This window comes from Microtus ochrogaster, chromosome 4 (genome assembly GCF_000317375.1).
Source record: "Microtus ochrogaster isolate Prairie Vole_2 chromosome 4, MicOch1.0, whole genome shotgun sequence".
Classification (NCBI taxonomy): domain Eukaryota; kingdom Metazoa; phylum Chordata; class Mammalia; order Rodentia; family Cricetidae; genus Microtus; species Microtus ochrogaster.
This window is the reverse complement of record NC_022011.1, coordinates 40,763,191-40,780,770: the sequence shown is the minus strand read 5'-3', so window position 1 is coordinate 40,780,770 and position 17,580 is coordinate 40,763,191. Positions and strand designations below refer to the sequence as shown.

At 52.3% G+C, this 17,580-nt stretch overlaps 1 protein-coding gene across 10 annotated transcripts in view; it reads left to right on the top strand.

Moving 5' to 3' along the window:
• The window catches only part of Dab2ip (DAB2 interacting protein), a 173,154-nt gene that overhangs the window by 149,362 nt on the left and 6,212 nt on the right, over nt 1-17,580 (top strand). For 8 of the 10 annotated variants that reach the window (XM_013345903.2, XM_026789777.1, XM_026789791.1 and 5 more), the window contains 10 exons: nt 562-660; nt 1,440-1,994; nt 4,644-4,788; nt 4,881-5,025; nt 6,678-6,914; nt 8,542-8,743; nt 10,620-10,798; nt 12,246-13,134; nt 13,764-13,916; nt 15,694-15,887. In XM_013345903.2, coding sequence (XP_013201357.1) covers nt 562-660; nt 1,440-1,994; nt 4,644-4,788; nt 4,881-5,025; nt 6,678-6,914; nt 8,542-8,743; nt 10,620-10,798; nt 12,246-13,134; nt 13,764-13,916; nt 15,694-15,887 — 2,798 coding nt within the window. The remainder of the gene's footprint in view (nt 1-561; nt 661-1,439; nt 1,995-4,643; nt 4,789-4,880; nt 5,026-6,677; nt 6,915-8,541; nt 8,744-10,619; nt 10,799-12,245; nt 13,135-13,763; nt 13,917-15,693; nt 15,888-17,580) is intronic. The other 2 variants (XM_013345902.2, XM_013345904.2) reach the window with 2 other exon arrangements.

Genomic DNA, 17,580 nt, shown 5'->3' with positions numbered 1-17,580 from the left:
GAGAGAGAGAGAGAGAGAGAGAGAGAGAGAGAGAGATTGAGAGAGAGAGAGAGAGAGAGAGTGAGTGTGTGTCTCAGGCCTGGCCCATCCAAGAACCTCGGGTCTCTTTTCTCTAGACTCTAGCACACTGCTAGGTTTCTGTGATCATTATTGCCACTAACTGATGGGTGAAGGGAACTCCTAGAAGGGGTCAGTTTAGAATGAAGCCGACCCTTGTTCGTTTCCTGGGAGCCTGTGCTCTGCCTTTACGGAGACTATACTTGAGATGAGTATGCACTCTGACTCCAGCAGGGTACCCCATACTGTCTCTTTTCTTAGGAAGAGGGAGGCCAGAGTGAGGAAGCTGCTTTTCTGTTGTATAAGAGAGAGGTGGGGCAGGGACCCAAAAGCCCAACTACTCTCCTGCTGCTGACCTGCGGGGGTACAGTGGGGTTCAGAGGTATCAGGCAGCTTCTCTTTGCCTCATCTGTGGCTGCTGTGCAGTATGGTAGCCTGGCGTTTGCTAGCTGACCAGCCTTGTTGTGATTCCCTTCCCCCACACCGTCCTGTTTGCCCCAACAGGTGACAACATCATCGGGAAGCAAGTGCTTTTCCTGCCGGTCAGCAGCTGAACGAGACAAATGGATGGAGAACCTGCGGCGAGCAGTGCATCCCAACAAGGTAGGCCGGGACCCACTCTTGCTGAAACCCAGACACGAGGACATAGAGGCATGAATCCTGAGTGGGGGCAGGAGTGAGCCGACTGGAAGGAACTGAGTTTGACAGCTGTTAGGTACTTCTTCCCAACACTATACACCGCAGAACCTGGGACACGGAGCTGCATTCCCCTTTTAGAAGTTGGAGTCTGTGTCCTGCACAGTGCCACTTCCTCCTAGCCAGCTGTGGCTCCTGAGTTCTGTTTTAGCCTAGACATCTACACCCTTCTTCAGGTGATATCCTCTTATCTTCAACTGTCCCTGGACTCTTCATCTGGTTAGGCCCTGACCGTAATCGTTCCTGTGTCTGTCTTCCCAGATGACTTGGTCTAAATTGAATCATGATCACCATGACATCGCTAAACAAGGTGTCTTAGCAGCAGTCACCTACCTCTTAAGTTGCTTTATGGCCCGAGAGACTGAGAAACTATGGTGACACCGCCTGTAAGGCTCTAGACGTTGTGCCTACTCCTTCCTCAGTCTCATTCTGAGGCAGGGCTATTTCAGTACTGTTTTCTAGGAGACCTACCTGGGGCCCAGGTTAAATCAGGTGCTTATGGTTAGCGAGCTAGCTAGCAATCAACAGTGTAGACAGATGGAGCCCTATCCATGGGGATCTCTCCTGTCACTACCTGTATACCTTGCCACTCAACCTCTCCCGGATCTCTGATGACTCCTGGGCTTTGGGCTGGCCAGTAGGTAGGTAGCAGCCACATTTGACCACCCCAGACCCCTCTTCTGCAGGACAATAGCCGGCGTGTAGAGCACATCCTGAAGCTGTGGGTAATTGAGGCCAAGGATTTGCCAGCCAAGAAGAAATACCTGTGTGAGCTCTGCCTGGATGATGTGCTGTATGCCCGTACTACGGGCAAGCTCAAGACGGACAATGTCTTCTGGGGAGAGCACTTTGAGTTCCACAACCTGCCGCCTCTGCGCACAGTCACTGTCCACTTGTACAGGGAGACGGACAAGAAAAAGAAAAAAGAACGCAACAGTTACCTAGGCCTGGTGAGCCTGCCAGCTGCCTCTGTGGCTGGGCGGCAGTTTGTGGAGAAGTGGTACCCAGTGGTGACACCCAATCCCAAGGGGAGCAAAGGCCCTGGGCCCATGATCCGAATCAAAGCACGCTACCAGACCATCACCATCTTGCCCATGGAGATGTACAAAGAGTTTGCTGAACACATCACTAACCACTACTTGGGGCTGTGTGCAGCCCTCGAGCCCATCCTCAGTGCCAAGACCAAGGAGGAGATGGCATCCGCTCTAGTGCACATCCTGCAGAGCACAGGCAAGGTCAAGGTGAGTGTGGCTACCTGTCTGCTGAAAGACTGCCAATGGATGCTGGGCTGTCTACCCTTTCTGGACCTGGGTTACATAATCTGCTTCATTTTGGAGATACCCGTTGCAGCCAGTTGGGCTCCCTAAAATTGAGCACAATGCCATAAGTTGGGGAGAACTTTGTACACTACCAATAGCAGAGCTGAACCCTGAAGATACAGTGCAATGAGTGGACCGGGAACGGTAGTGCAGAGTGGGCCTACCCTGCTGTCCCCTGCTGTACTCAAGCAGTTGTGTAGCTGGGCTCTTTCAGTATATGAGCCCAGACCCACATACCAAATGGGATATGGGTCGACAGATATCCTCAACAGGTGAGCCACCTTCGTAGCTCAGCCTCCACCACACCTTCACGCATGGCTTTTGCACACAAGCACATGGGTGCACGTGCGCCCTTGCTGAGTGTAGACAGTCAGCTGAGGCCCTGGTGCCTTGCAGGAATAGGGATCAAAGAATCATGCAAATAGGCTCTGCTTCACAACTGAAAGGGCCCAGCTCCTGCTTTTGCCACCACCTTTCACAGCCTGCTGCTCTTGAAAAGGACCCAGAAAGGACACCTCCACTCCACCCTCCTGGTTTAGAGGACAAAATGTCCCCAGTAGATACACCATCTCTTTCCTGCTTAGCTCAGTAGCATATGGCTTCCCTCTCTGCCCGCATGGTGAGACTCTCCCAGTGAACACAAAGAGCTGGAGTTGTCCTGGCTGCCTGCATTGTAGTAGACTTCAGGTGACTGGCCAGGGAGGGAGCGGGGCACCTGAGCCCCCAGGGAACTGAGCTTGGGTGCCCACTGGGCAGAGCTCAGTAATTTAAGATTCCACAAGCCTTTGGTCAACTCTGACCTCTTGCTAGAGGCCCTGGCAGGGTGAGGCTGTGGTTGGAAGCCCCTTGTCCTCTGCATCTTTCACTGCTGCTGGACTGACTGGCACTGTGCAGTAGGACAGGGAGGGAGAGGGATTGCCTCACTGTGACTCCATGTTGCCAGGACCCTCTTCCCCTGTGCCTGCCTTCAGGCTGCCTGCCAGATAGGTCATCTCTTGAAGTACTGCATGTTTTTATTGTTGTTGTTTGGTTTTTAAATTTTATTTATTCTTTGTGTATGGGTGCTTTGCCCGTGTATATATCTGTGCACCACATACATGCCTGCTTCCCACAGAGGCCAGAAGAAAGCATGGCTCCCTAAGACTGCAGTTACAGATGGTTGTGAGCCACCACGTGGGTACTGGGAATTCAAGCTCGGTCCTCTGAAGAGCACCAGTGCTCTTAGCTGCTGATCCACCTCCAACCCAAGTGGTACTGCTTTGTTTTGCTGGTGGGTAGTGGGCTGGAGAGGCTGCAGACTGGCAATTACAGAAGTTTTGGACCAAAGAGGGCAAGCTGGGAGGCTTAACCCTTCCCTGCTGTGCTTTTAGTTCCTAGTCCCAAGGGCTCCTGTGGCTCTAATGATGTCTGAAGCATACCTAGCATGGAGGGATAGAAAGTAATTCATGCTCTGGAATAATCTAGAACTGGCAGAATATTCTTGAGCCAAGTAGAACACATATAGAAGATTACTTGTGTAATGAGGGGTAGGCAGTTTGCCTTCCCGGGGTGACAGCTGTACTCTGGGGTTCCCAAACCTGTGTCCTGACATCCCCTGCTCTCTATCCAGGTCCTGTTTACCTAAGCTTTTCAAGTTCCCATCCTAGGACTTCCTCACCCCCATGAACTCTGTGTATAATCTTGGAGGGATAATGGAGCCTCGGAGGCAATACCTGGCCCCAGATAGCTGTGTGGCCATGGGCAAGTTGTTTTCCTTCTCTGTGCTTTGCTCTTAGGAGTCTTATTTCAGTGCTGAGGTCTAGCACCTGCTGCAGCTCAGGAAGACAGCGGCTCTGAATAGGAGCCATGATGGCTCTAAGGGATGATGGGCTCCTTACTCCTCTGCTCACTGGGTTTCCAAGATGGGATTCTAGAATCCCAGAGAGGCCAACTGTAGCTCATCCCGCCCCCAGACCTACCTATCTCTCAGCCCTTCTTTTGTTGGCTAATCAGGCCTCATGAACCCAGGTCTTTTTTGTTTTTTTCTGAGACAGGGTTTCTCTGTGTAACCTTGGCTGTCCTGGAACTCTCTTTTATAGAACAGGCTGGCCTTGAACTCAGAGGATCTCCTACCTCTGCTTCCTGAGTACTGGGATTAAAGGTGTGTGCTCCCATCACCTGATCAAGGTTTTGATTATGTGTTTAAAAGGATCCCCAAAAATCAGCACATTGGAATGAGTGGTTTCCATAGCTCCAGAAACTCTAGCCCATGCTGGCTCTCTTGCAGGTTCTGTCTGCACTGGCCCCTCCTCAATTGCTGCCGCTGAGTCTCTTTCTGCTGTGCCTCTTTTCCCTCTCCTGGGTCTTAGGTTGCCTTGGCCTTGAGGAAGGGAGCAGCCACCCAGTCAGAGAGTCAGAGCAGCCAGAGAGGAAGGTGTGGCTGAGCTCCTCTGCCAGTGTCTTCCCGCTGTGTCGCTATGAGCAAGCTGCGTCCGAGGCCTGCTGGGGTGTCCAGCAGCCGAGAAGAGTGATGGTTCTGCCGTCACATCTGCTCAGCTCAGGTTCTGCTCTGCTCTCCTCCTGTCTTCCTAGGACTTTCTAACAGACCTGATGATGTCAGAAGTGGACCGCTGTGGGGACAACGAGCACCTCATCTTCCGAGAGAACACACTGGCCACCAAGGCCATCGAGGAGTACCTCAAACTTGTGGGTCAGAAGTACCTGCAGGATGCATTAGGTAGTTGGGGACATTATTGGGCCAGCAGGTGGCAAGGGCTGGGCAGCGCTCATCAGTCCCTCACTGCCTTCTCCGTGCTCACCCAACCGCAGGTGAGTTCATCAAAGCTCTATATGAGTCGGATGAGAATTGTGAAGTGGACCCAAGCAAGTGTTCAGCTGCCGACCTTCCTGAGCACCAAGGCAACCTCAAGATGTGCTGCGAGCTGGCCTTCTGTAAGATCATCAACTCCTACTGGTCAGTGCCACATGCCTAGGTCTCCCATCCTTCCATCTTGGCTGTCCTCTTTTCTGTCAGATTTCCCCCCTCCCCACTCTCCTTGGGCCAACAGCTGACCTCACTGAGTTGCTGGATTGCCAGGTTCCTGTCAGGGCCCTTCTGAGTTCTAGGAAAGCACTCTAGAACATCTGTAAGGTGTGTGTCTGTATGTACCTGTGTGTGTCTTATGATGGAAGGAACTTGGAGATGGCAGTTCATTGGCCACTCTATAGTGAACAGCTTGCACAGGTCGAAGCCAGTGTCAGCACCCTGGTACAATCCTGTTTTTCTGGCACCTACTCTCAAGGCTCCTCCCCTGTCTGTTCCTGAAGGTTCTCACACTTGAATCAATTGAGCAGTAGTAGGTATGAATGCCTAAGCACCAGCTAGGCCTCCAGCCTCCTTTTGTTTGCTTCCCCGCCCTAAGACTTTAGACCCGCCCCTCCCGTGGCCTTAGTCATCTGTGCTGTGACTGGGAACATTCTAGAGTCCGCCAGGGCAGGTCTGGAATGGGAGGTGTTTGTTATTCCCAAAGGACAGGCAAAGGCAGGCCAACTGGCTGAGCAGTGGCCTTGGGAAGGGTCAATGGCCAGTCCTGGGGGTAGGCACCTATTGTCCAGGTCCCTCAGCCTGTGTTGCACCAGATGCTTTCATGGAGACAGCTGGAAAGTCTCAAGGTCCCTCAGAATACACTGCCATTTCCTGCGGAGCTGAGTTCTCAGTCTCTGCCCTCTGTTCCACAGGGAAGACATTGTGTGGTAGGAGTCTCCTTTTTTCCCCTCTGGCATCTGGAGAGGCTTCTCTCCTGGACAAGTTTATCAGGATACATCACTTGGCTCAAGCACCAGGCATGAGGCCTGCCTACCCCCACTTCTCTAGGGCAGCCCTGCTGCTTCAGCCTCCTTTGTTGCCACATGCCCTACTGGGCTACTGTAGACTTGCAAGGCAAGGGGGATGGGAGCCATGTCAGACTGATCAAGTCTAAAGATGGCGCTGAGAGCTTGGGTAGGCCTCCTTTCATCTTAGAGAACCTGAAACTGAAACCCAGGAAAGCCACCCTAAGGCAGGTGGGCAGGTGGATTGGGATATTCAGTGGAACCAGGAATCCTGTTTTTATGCCTTCTTACTGCGTCACCGCAGGGAAGGTGTAATAGACCTTGGCAAGCTGTGTTCTCACTAGCTGAGGGTACTCCTGCTCAGTCATCATGAGCACTGTGAAAAACTCAGATTCCTATGACATTTGGGCAGAAATGGGAGCCTAAGGAACAGCAATCTATCTGCCCTATGGTTTTCTTCTTCCTTCAGACCCAGAAGCCTGTTAGGGTGGAAAGATAAGTCTCCCCTGGGGAAGATGCGAGATAGTGTCGTGTCACTCTTGCTGCTGAGCCTGGCATCGAGTCTGTCCTGCCAGCCTCAGCGCATGCCCACGTGAACCTTGAGCCCACCCTGTGTGGTGTTGTCTCTGGCCTGTTGAGCAGCCTCCCTGCCCAGCAGGTATCTTGCCTAGTTGTCTGCAGAGCCCTGAGCTCGTGCCACTGTTGGCATGGAGATGGCAGTGAAACCAGATCTGGCCCTGTGCTGTCCTGGGCCCTGCCTGACCCCCAGGCCCATCTTTGTCTGTCCCTACTCAGTGTCTTCCCACGGGAGCTTAAAGAGGTGTTCGCCTCATGGCGGCAGGAGTGCAGCAGCCGTGGCCGACCAGATATCAGTGAACGGCTCATCAGTGCCTCCCTCTTCCTGCGCTTCCTCTGCCCTGCCATCATGTCGCCCTCGCTCTTCAACCTGCTTCAGGAGTACCCTGATGACCGCACGGCTCGCACCCTCACGCTCATCGCCAAAGTCACCCAGAACCTGGCCAACTTTGCCAAGTGAGTGTCCTGGTCCCATGGGGTTGAGGTCCACCAGGACAGAACCTTGGGGTGTGTCTGTACCTGACCTGGGCTAGTGCAGCGGGCCTTGCTTTTGTCCCTGTCACTCTCAGCCACACCCCTACCCCCACCCCGCCCCACCACTTACTTCAGAATAAAACCTCCTCCACACCCATCCTCCCAAGGAAAAGCACATGCCATTTTGGTATGCTTCCTTGGATTTCAAAGGTGGGAAGACAAGATATTTTTTCCTTCTGCTTTTTTGAATTAACATATTATTATAACATGCCATAAGGGTTCTCCTGTGTCTTTTAAGATCAGGCTCCACTTTGCAATGAATGGCTGACTTCCCGTGTAGCTGGGCACTTGGGGTAATGCTGCCAAGATGATTGCCTATAAAGCACCTCTGGGGTTGGGGGCCGCATTCTTCTTTTCTTTTTTTTAAATTAGATTTTGTTTTATTTTATGTGCGTTTTGCCTTCATGTATGTCTGTATACCACGTAAATTCTTGGTTCCTGCAAGGTCGGAAGAGGGCGTCAGACCCCATGGAGCTGGATTAGGGATGGTTATGAACCACCATGTCATGCTGGGAATGAGCCCGGGTCCTCTGCAAGAGCATCTTGTATTCAACCAGACCCTTTGGCCACCATTTTAGAGAGTGTAATTAGGCATGGCAGGGATGGGGTGATCTTATTAATTTATAGTTGTAGATTGAACCTTTTTCCAGAGTCTCTCTGTGCTGGGTCCTGACTCTACCTGAGTTAACTGTGGCCCTATGCCTCTGGAGCACAGCACGTCAGCCAGGGAGACACGCGCAGTAGGTCGACGAATGGGACTAAGACACAAACTAGAGACCTAGGAGAGCCTGCGGCGGTGGGGAGGAACAATGGGAGGGCCAGCAGCAGAGGCTAGCGTGATGGTAAGGGCCTGGTGCCCAAGGAATCTAAGGCATTAAGACGAAGCCAGAAGAGACAGAGGGCACAATTTACGGGAGGGCTGCAGGGAGCCAAAGGCCACATGTGTAGAGGGACACCACTCAGCATGGCCCTTGCCTCTTTTGGATCCTGAAAGGGATCTACGCTGAGCAGGCTCTGCCTGGAGGAGAGATGCTGAAGGAAACTGTAGTTATGCTTGAGGCAAAAAATGACAGAGGCACCGGGGAAGGAGGCCAGCGACTGCTAGGGACAGCAGTCACTAAGTGACTAGAAGATCAGTCAGCAGGCCTTGTCATTTGGAGATGAAGAGGAAGGGGATTGACAACTGCCAAGCCTCTGGCTGGCTGTCTTGTGGATGATGTGTCTACACTTGAGATACGGAACTCGGGAGGAGGGCGCTGGACTTGCCGTGCCAATGACTCCAAGAGACCTGGGCCAAGGGTGATCTGAGGATCACCTGTGCACCGCCAGGCCTTCAGATCGCTTTCTAGGCAGGGGCCCATAAGGGGCAGTCTGTAGAGGGAACACAGCATTCTAGTGACTTTAGCTCCTGAGAAGGGTAGAGTGGTCCTGGCCTTGGGAAGAGGGCCCTGGTGACTCAAGAGTTCTTGAATGGCAGTAGCTGTGATGGGGAGGGAGATGGGACCTGACTCAAACGAGGGCACTTACTTTGGCTGCCCTTTGTGTCCAGGTTTGGAAGCAAGGAGGAGTACATGTCATTCATGAACCAGTTCCTGGAGCACGAGTGGACCAACATGCAGCGCTTCCTGCTGGAGATCTCCAACCCTGAGACCCTCTCCAACACAGCAGGCTTCGAGGGCTATATAGACCTGGGCCGGGAGCTGTCCAGCCTGCATTCCCTACTCTGGGAAGCTGTCAGCCAGCTTGAGCAGGTGCCTGTTGCCTGGACTAGATGGTGCAGCTCCAGGTTGGAGGGCTCACTGCGTGACAGATTAGCCTGTAGGGTACTCCCTGTCACAGGGACCTCTGTAGCTGAGTGCTATGTTCACTCCCCAGCACTGGCTGGAGCCATTTGCTCTGGGTACTGGGTTTGAACCTGCTTCTCTGGGCTCACCTCTGGTGGCCAAGAACCACATATGCTCACCCCTTCCCTTGATGGTATGAGAAATGGGTCTGACTTGGATGCTTGCTCTTGATTTTGTAGCCACTGGGAGGGAAAACTCTGAGGATCCTATCCCTTCCCATGTCAAATTGGAATTTGGGAACCTCTGTGGAATTTGGGCTTGTAGCTCCATGGTAGGGTGCTGATCTAGCATGCACAAGGCCCTAAGTTTGGTTCCTAATTCAGGAAAGAAAAGAAAGGTTTTTATAATTGCCATTGGCTGTCAGCATGTATGCATACCTGACATTCCTTCAGTCACCTAGCCCAAGCAGCCCTTCTCTAGCTTGGCATTCTACTGATTCCCCCAATGGCTGCAGGACCCACTTCTTAACTGACCGTGCTTTCCAGTCTCTTGGGGGTCACTTTACAAAAGTAATGATTACTGACCTGTAACTGGACTTTTCTCTCCCGCCCGCCAGTTCCCTAATAGCCACTCTGAGGCTTAATATTAATTACAAACTATTTGGCCTGTTAACTCAGGCTTATTGTTAACTAGCTCTTACAGCTTAAATCAACCCATTTCTACTAATCTATATTTTACCATGAGGCTCTTAGCTTGTTACCTCACATCTTGCTTCTCCAGTGGCTGCTAGCATCTCCCAGACTCTGCCTTCTTTTTCCCTGTGTCTTTGCTTGGATTTCCCACCTGGCTCTATTCTGCTTGGCTATTGGTCAAATCAGCTTCTTTATTAACTAATGGTAATAAAACATATTCACAGCATCCAGAGAGACATCCCACATCACTGACTCCAGGCTAGAAGTCTCCTACCTCTTGTCCCATCCCGAGAGATGATTCCTTAGTGTAGTTTGCCATGCTGTCTTGTCGACATGTTTTCACACGCAGGCATGAGCACATGTGGATCTCTGTTTTGCTGTTTGTTTTCTAGTCAGAACTTAATTGTGCACGGCCATTATACCCGTCGTCCACTCTGTTTGTGTCTTCCTACATCAGGCTGTCCAGCACCATCTCTGGCCTTTCAGTGCAGCAGAGTATCCTGTCATGGGAATACCGCCAACCTCACCCGTGCACACTAGTGGACTCCAGTCCCTTCCTGAGTCTTACCAGCACCCTTGCTGTTGAAATTGCAGGGAGGCAGTTTTGCTTATGGCTTCTTCCCTCCTTCCAGTCCTGAGCCAGTGTGCTGGTCTGTGGGTCTCAGAACCAGGCAGAAAATACAGAAAATGACCAGTGTTGTCACAAAAGAGATAGGGTGTGACAAGAATTTGAAATGGAACTGTTGCCTCCACAGCTGTGCCATAGGAATTGCAGGTTCTTACATGCATGACTTTCCCCTGCAAAGATAGTGTCCACTCCCTTCAGCTCAGCCAGAACCCCCTGTGCCACATCCACGCTGTGACAGGGAGGTTCAGAGGGGCCCAGGCACTATATTTTCTTGGGCCAGTACCGTGTATCTGTTCTATATCTGGCCTGTATCTACAGGCTAAGGTGTAGAGGGGACAAGTCTACCCTGATAAAGAGGCTAGCACAGATGCCTCTTGGGTAGGGAGGTATAGCGTGAGAGAGGCCACACCACACCAGTATTGGGGATTATAACTCGGCAGACATGCTGGGTCTGACTGCTGGGGAGCAGGGCTCTACATTTCTGGGTTCCAATAGGCGATGACTGCCTTTTCCATTTTTGCAGAGCATTGTGTCCAAACTGGGACCCCTGCCTCGTATCCTGAGGGATGTCCACACAGCACTGAGCACTCCGGGCAGTGGGCAGCTCCCTGGCACCAATGACCTGGCCTCCACACCAGGCTCTGGCAGCAGCAGCATCTCAGCTGGGCTGCAGAAGATGGTGATTGAGAATGATCTCTCTGGGTAAGAACTGCCAAGTGTGCTGGGTGAGGTGGGGTGTGCATGCAGGCTAGGCACAGGCCAGCTGCGGTGTTAGGAAAGATGATGCCCATACAAGTACTTACGGCTAGCCTAACGAGACCCAGAGTGTGTGGGGCAAGTTTAAGAAATGAGCTAACATTTGGGATAAATCAGAACAGGCTTCTCAGAGAAGGTGGGTGGTACTTGTAATGCATTTATGCTTTTTGGAAAAAATTCATTTCTGTTTCTGGCAAAGACATTCTTGGGTTTAAGGCTGATCACAAGCAGAGAGCTGAGAAAGCCCGTGGTTAGGGATAATTACTGACCCCAATTCCCTGAGATTTCCACAGGACCTGTCCTTGTTAAAAATATCCCTTGCTGGGTGTGGTGGTGCACACCTTTAATGCCTTTGCTTGGGAGATAGAGGCAAGCGGGTCACTATGAGTTTGAGGCCAGCCTGGTCTACAGAATTAAGTTCCAGGACAGCTCAAACTATGTAGGGAAACCTTGTCTCTAAACAAATAAATAAAATAAACATCCATTCTTGTATTTTTAGGGCTTTAGAAAGTTGGTTTTGAGATCCCTAGTCCCAGCTTCACTGAGCACTGAGCATAGAGTAACTGGACACAGTTACTCTATGAACCTCAAAGGCAGAGGGAGTGTTTTGTAAAGAAGTGTGGAGTTGGTTAGACTGTGTGCCACACTCCCGGCCAAGGCATGGGAGCAGCTCGTGAGGAAGGTGGAGTGGCAGAATGGGAGACTCATTCTGGGGTAGTAGCAGCTTTGCACATTCTTACAGCTGTGCTTGGTGTCTGGGCAAGGTCCAAGGTTAAGATGCAGACAGATCTGGCATGAGAAAGCTGTCCAGCCTTGGTAGAGTGGGGGAGAGTGTGGCCTGCAGCACAGATTCAGACTTGCCTGCTTGCCTCATGCCCTTGACAACTCCTCTGATACCCTGTTTTTGTCAGGAATGGCAGCCCCCGCCTGCCACTCAAAAAGAGTGGCAGTTGGAGGAGGGGCAGGAGAGGTTTCACTAGCCCCTCCCTCCCCACTAGACTGACTAGAAACAAGAGGGAGGCAGAAGGAGCCCCAGTCACTCTGAAAATGATGTTCACAATTCAGAACCCAGGGATGGCAGAGAGCCTCCGAACTTTGGACTCAGGTTTAACTATGGAACACTTCAAGACCCTGGCAGCCATTGTCCCAAGATGCACCTACAGGGATAAGTCCTGCCCAGCTGTCTGTCCTAGAACTAGCAGGGCTGTTCCCTAAAGAGAAGTTCTTTTGGAACAGCCACCTCGCCAGTGACCCTCCTGCCACCCAGCCGTGTCCGCAGCCCTGGTTCAAGATGCCAGGCCCAGCAGGTAGTGGTGCTGTTGGTTTGGACACATGAGGCTGGACTCACGGTTCTTTTCCCCTTCTTTCCCTGTGTGTGCTTGTCTCCCTGCAGTCTGATAGATTTCACCCGGTTACCGTCTCCAACCCCCGAAAACAAGGACTTGTTTTTTGTCACAAGGTCCTCCGGGGTCCAGCCCTCACCTGCCCGCAGCTCGAGCTACTCAGAAGCTAATGAGCCTGACCTGCAGATGGCCAACGGCAGCAAGAGCCTGTCCATGGTAGACCTCCAGGATGCCCGCACACTGGATGGGGAGGCAGGTTCCCCAGTGGGCCCCGATGCCCTACCTGCTGATGGGCAAGTGCCTGCAACTCAGCTGGTGACTGGGTGGCCAGCCCGGGCAGCCCCAGTGAGTCTTGCAGGATTGGCCACAGTGCGGCGGGCAGTGCCAACACCAACCACACCAGGCACCTCCGAGGGTGCACCAGGCCGGCCCCAGTTGCTGGCCCCACTCTCCTTTCAGAATCCTGTATACCAGATGGCGGCTGGTCTGCCGCTGTCACCCCGTGGCCTTGGTGACTCAGGCTCTGAGGGCCACAGCTCCCTGAGCTCTCACAGCAACAGTGAGGAGTTGGCAGCTGCTGCCAAACTGGGAAGCTTCAGCACTACTGCCGAAGAGCTGGTGAGGCGGCCTGGTGAGCTGGCACGGCGGCAGATGTCACTGACTGAGAAGGGTGGGCAGCCCACAGTGCCAAGGCAAAACAGTGCTGGTCCCCAGCGAAGGATTGACCAGCCGCCGCCACCACCACCGCCACCACCTCCTGCCCCCCGGGGCAGAACACCTCCTACCTTGCTGAGCACCCTACAGTACCCACGGCCCTCGAGTGGAACCCTGGCGTCAGCATCACCTGACTGGGCTGGCCCTGGCACCCGGCTGCGACAACAGTCCTCCTCCTCCAAGGGAGACAGCCCAGAGCTGAAGCCCCGCGCCGTGCACAAGCAGGTCAGCACTGTGGGCGGGCCTCCTGGTCAGCCAGCAGTCATGCATGCCATGCTCTTCCTTGGTCATTTCACCTCACTTGCACCCAGCTGTCATCCCATGCCGATGGGGCTGTCCCGCCGCATCCCCTGGCCCACCCACCATATGCACTCCTTTTTCTGACAGTCGGGATCTTTAAGGAATGCCAGGCTCCTTCACCAGTCCCCCAGGGTTAGGCTGAGTCAGGAAATAAAGCATGTTTCTGTTCTTTCGTCCATGCCTAGTAAAGTTCTTGCCCAAACCCCAAGCCCACCTGTCCCTCTGGCCCTGGTTCCCAAGGCACTCATAGACTGAACCTACCCCTGAACTATCAGGAAGGTGGCCCTTCCACCCAAGGGCTTCAACAAGACAGGTTACTGTGCAGTAGGTTGACCACCCCTCAGCCAAGCTGCCACAGCACCTGATGATAGCAGATTACGGTGCTCTGAGCCCACCTGGGCTTTTGTCTGGCTCTGGCTGCTGTCTAAAGGTTGATGTCCTTGAGAAAGTACTTGGGCAACTTGAGGTCCTCTCCCTACCTGTGACTCCCTAGTGACCGTCACTGCCCACCGTCTCTGCCGCTCACAGCCCCTCACAGCTGTGTTTTATTGTAGGGCCCTTCACCCGTGAGCCCCAATGCCCTGGACCGCACAGCCGCTTGGCTTTTGACCATGAACGCGCAGTTGTTAGAAGACGAGGGCCTGGGCCCAGATCCCCCCCACAGGGATAGGCTAAGGAGTAAGGAGGAGCTCAGCCAAGCAGAAAAGGTAAAGCTGGGCTGGGTGGAGGGCGGGCTGCCTGCTCCAGTACGAGGGGACGGGGTCTTGAGAGAGCCTTAGTGGGGTGACAGTGCTTGCTCCTGTCACCGTCAGTCTCTGCAGAGACAGAGTCACAGAGCTGGGAGGAAAGCAGCAAGAGTGTTTCCATTACAGGCTGCACATAATTCCTGGAGAGAGGGCATTGTGCAGTCTTGGGACATGGGGGTCAGAACTTGAAGAAGGCCTCTTGCAACTGGGCATTTAAGGAGCTGCTAGCGACTCTTGGGGAGCCTTGGGAATAAGGAGCCAGAGGCAGGGGTTCTTTCTTCTTGATTTAGGTCTGCCTAGGACTTAGGGAGTTACCAAGATAAGGGATAAGGCTACGTTGTCAATGGGATGTGCTCTTTTACCCAGGGAAAATTTAAGTTGTGGAAGTTCCGGATCTCACCCCACCATGTAACTAGCATTTCAGGGGCAGTGGCGTGTCTTGACTACCCACCCAAGTCTTTAGTAGTCATGGCACCTCCCTGGACTCATGAGCGGGCCTTACCTTTCCCTGGATACCAAGCTCCAGGTAGATGGGGGAGCCAGAGTTGGACCCTACAGGCAGATGCTTCCCTTGCTATTCTCTTGGTATCGAGTACCCTCGGCCCTTTAATTCTAGGACAGCCTGTTGCAGCCTCATGCGCAGGAGCCCTTTTTCAGGGTGGCAATGTTCTCTGTTCCCGTGCCCCCCCTTCAAGGGAGTTCATCTCCATGCTGCATTTGCTATCTGCCACCACCCCGTTGGTTTACTGCACCCACCTGCTTTCCCCCAGTATGTGAAAGGAATCTGGGGACATGGGACATGGTGTTCCCAGAGCCACCATGGTGAGGAGAGCAAGGAGGTCTGGCCTCCCTGCAGGCTCCCTGTTTCCTCCCTTCTCCCCAGAGGCTGAGTCACATCTGGAGAGCCCGGGATACCTTGTTTTGCCTTCCCCCTCTTCCTTGTTCTCTCCTGTCTGCACTACCGTCTCGTTCCTGTGGTGGTCTGATCAGGTAGAGGCTGGGAGGCTGGGATCTCATCTTGCTGGGCAGTTGCTTCTCATGGGACTTGTCTGAGTCTTGCTGTTCCTCCTCTGTTGCCGTCTACCTCTCAGGGCACTGTCAGGTATCCTTCATTTACCTCAGGGTTTCTTATAAAAAGGTCACAGGACTGGAGAGATGGCTTAGCAGTTACAAAGGACTCTGGTTCAGTTCCCAGCACCCACATGGTGACTCACAGCTGTCTGGAACTCCAGTCCCAGGAATCTGACACCCTCTTCTAAACTTCTCAGGGCTATAAGTGATGCATATACCCACGTACAGGCAAAACACTCACACATTAAAAAAATAAATCTAAAAACCAATTTAAAAAACAAAGTTCAGCCAGGTGGTTTTGCACTCCTTTAATCCCAGCACTCTGGAAGCAGAGGCAGATGGATCTCTGTACGTTTGAGACCACCGGCCTGGTCTACAAGAGCTAGTTCCAGGACAGGCATCAAACCTACACAGAGAAACCCGTCTTGAAAAACAAAAACAAAACAAAACAAAAGTTCAAACTTTTGGGTTGAATCTTCACCCTCCTCCTGACTGCCCAGTTTGGACTGGGAGAGGAGGAGACAGACCTTGGGCAGCCACAGGCTTGAGCCTCATCACAGGATTGGGCTGGCTGTTCACTGTTGGACTCGTTCCTACCCTGCTCGGGCTGATGAGGCTATGCTCTCTGTCCTGGGTGCTGGCCCTTGGCTTGCTGCCCTTCTGGCAGGACCTGGCAGTGCTGCAAGACAAGCTGCGAATCTCCACCAAGAAGCTGGAGGAATATGAGACCCTGTTCAAGTGCCAGGAGGAGACAACGCAAAAGCTGGTTCTGGAGTACCAGGCGCGGTTAGAAGAGGGTGAGGAGCGGCTGCGGCGGCAGCAGGAGGACAAGGACATCCAGATGAAGGGCATCATCAGCAGGTGAGGTGGCCTCCCACGGCTCCACAGAGGCCTCTGAGGGGCAGAGGGACCACAGGGCGGGGCAGAACTTGAGGGTCTGAGGCACCTGTAAGAAGCTGGTCTTCCTGCCAAGCTCTAGGAGGAATTTGACAACCGGGTTTAAGATGCTAAGCAAGACACTGTGAGGAAGCTATTGAAGTCAGGGAGAAGGACAGCACACCTGGGTGGTGTCCCCTGTCAGTAGGGGAACAGTTTGGGTGGGGAAGAAGGGTGGCTGTGCCAGCTTGGGGTCTATTGGGTTTCTAGTGCCCTGGCTTGTCTAAAGATTTTCTGCGGTCAGTTGGTTCCGGTAGCTAGCTCTCTTCCCGTTGTCTCTGCCCAGGGACAGGGTGTGTGTACAGTCCTTGGTGTATCCTACCTCACAGTAACACCAGGTGGAAGGAGTGTGTGTTTATAGCCTTGTGATTTGTTGAGACCTCGGACTGAGCAGGTGTGAGGTAGGCAGGGAACTCCCCCTTCCCCTTGTTTTGTCCACAGCATAAGTCCTTCCCGGATCACCTGTGCTGCCCTCCTAGTGTTTGTTTTCTGTGCTGTGCTTCTGACAGCTACATATGATGAGCAGAGCAAGCCTAGATGCTGGACACCTGCTCAGCACGGCACATCCTGTCTGCACGTGGCTTCCTTGGCGCCTAGCTGTCTCCTTCCTTGGTCTCATGTGGCCCTGCTGCTCTTTTGTCTACGTGCTTGTGTTCTCTGGGTTTCTGAGGAAGCAATATTGAGCTATCTAATCCGGATTCTTCTGTTGGTTTTGTGTTATTGACACTCTGTGGTCTTACATGGGTATTCTTTTTAGGATTATTATGCACTGCTAACAAACTGACTTTTATGGGTTTTTGTTGTTTGTGTGGCTGGTTGGTTGGTTTTTCAAGACAGGGTTTCTTTCTATAGCCCTTGGCTGTCCTAGAACTAGTTCTGTAGATGAGGCTGGCCTCTAACTCCCAGAAATCCACCTGCCTCTGCCTACCAAGTGCTGGGATTAAAGGTGTGTGCTACCTCCACCCCGCCAAAATGCACTTTCTTTTTATAATCTTTTCCCCTGGTATTTCTAATGTAGCCACTATAACTTTCTTTAACTGGGGTTAGCATGGTATATCATATTCTGTCTATATATTTTCAAATCATTGTTTAGTCCATTTTCTCTTCTATAACGATATACCTCCACTGGGTGGTTATACACAAGAAGAATTTACTGTTCACAGTTCTGAATGTTGCTGTGTCCGAGATCAAGGTGTCTGCTGAGTTAGTGTAACTCTCCTTCATACCTTGGTGCTATGTCCCTAGAAGCAAACTCCCTCCAGCTTCTTTGGTAAGGGTATCATGACACAGTCACCTCTCAGAGGACAGCTGGTGACATCATGGTGTTAAGTTTCAGTGGACACAATTGGGTGTGGGCACAAACTTCCAGACTGTAACACCAATCTTTGTGCTTAAAGCTTATTTGATAGGTTTCTTATTGTTGGATCTGTTTATTATCCAACAATTTCTGTCTTTTAATTGGAGTGTTTAAGCCATATACTTTTAATGTAATTCTTTTTAAGCGCCGTGGCCTCTTGGCAGGTTTTCTGTTTGGGACAGAAGCATCTCTTTGTCTCTTCTTGCCTTCCTTGGACTCATCTTTTTTTTTTTTTTTTTTTTTTTTTTTTTTTTTTTTTTG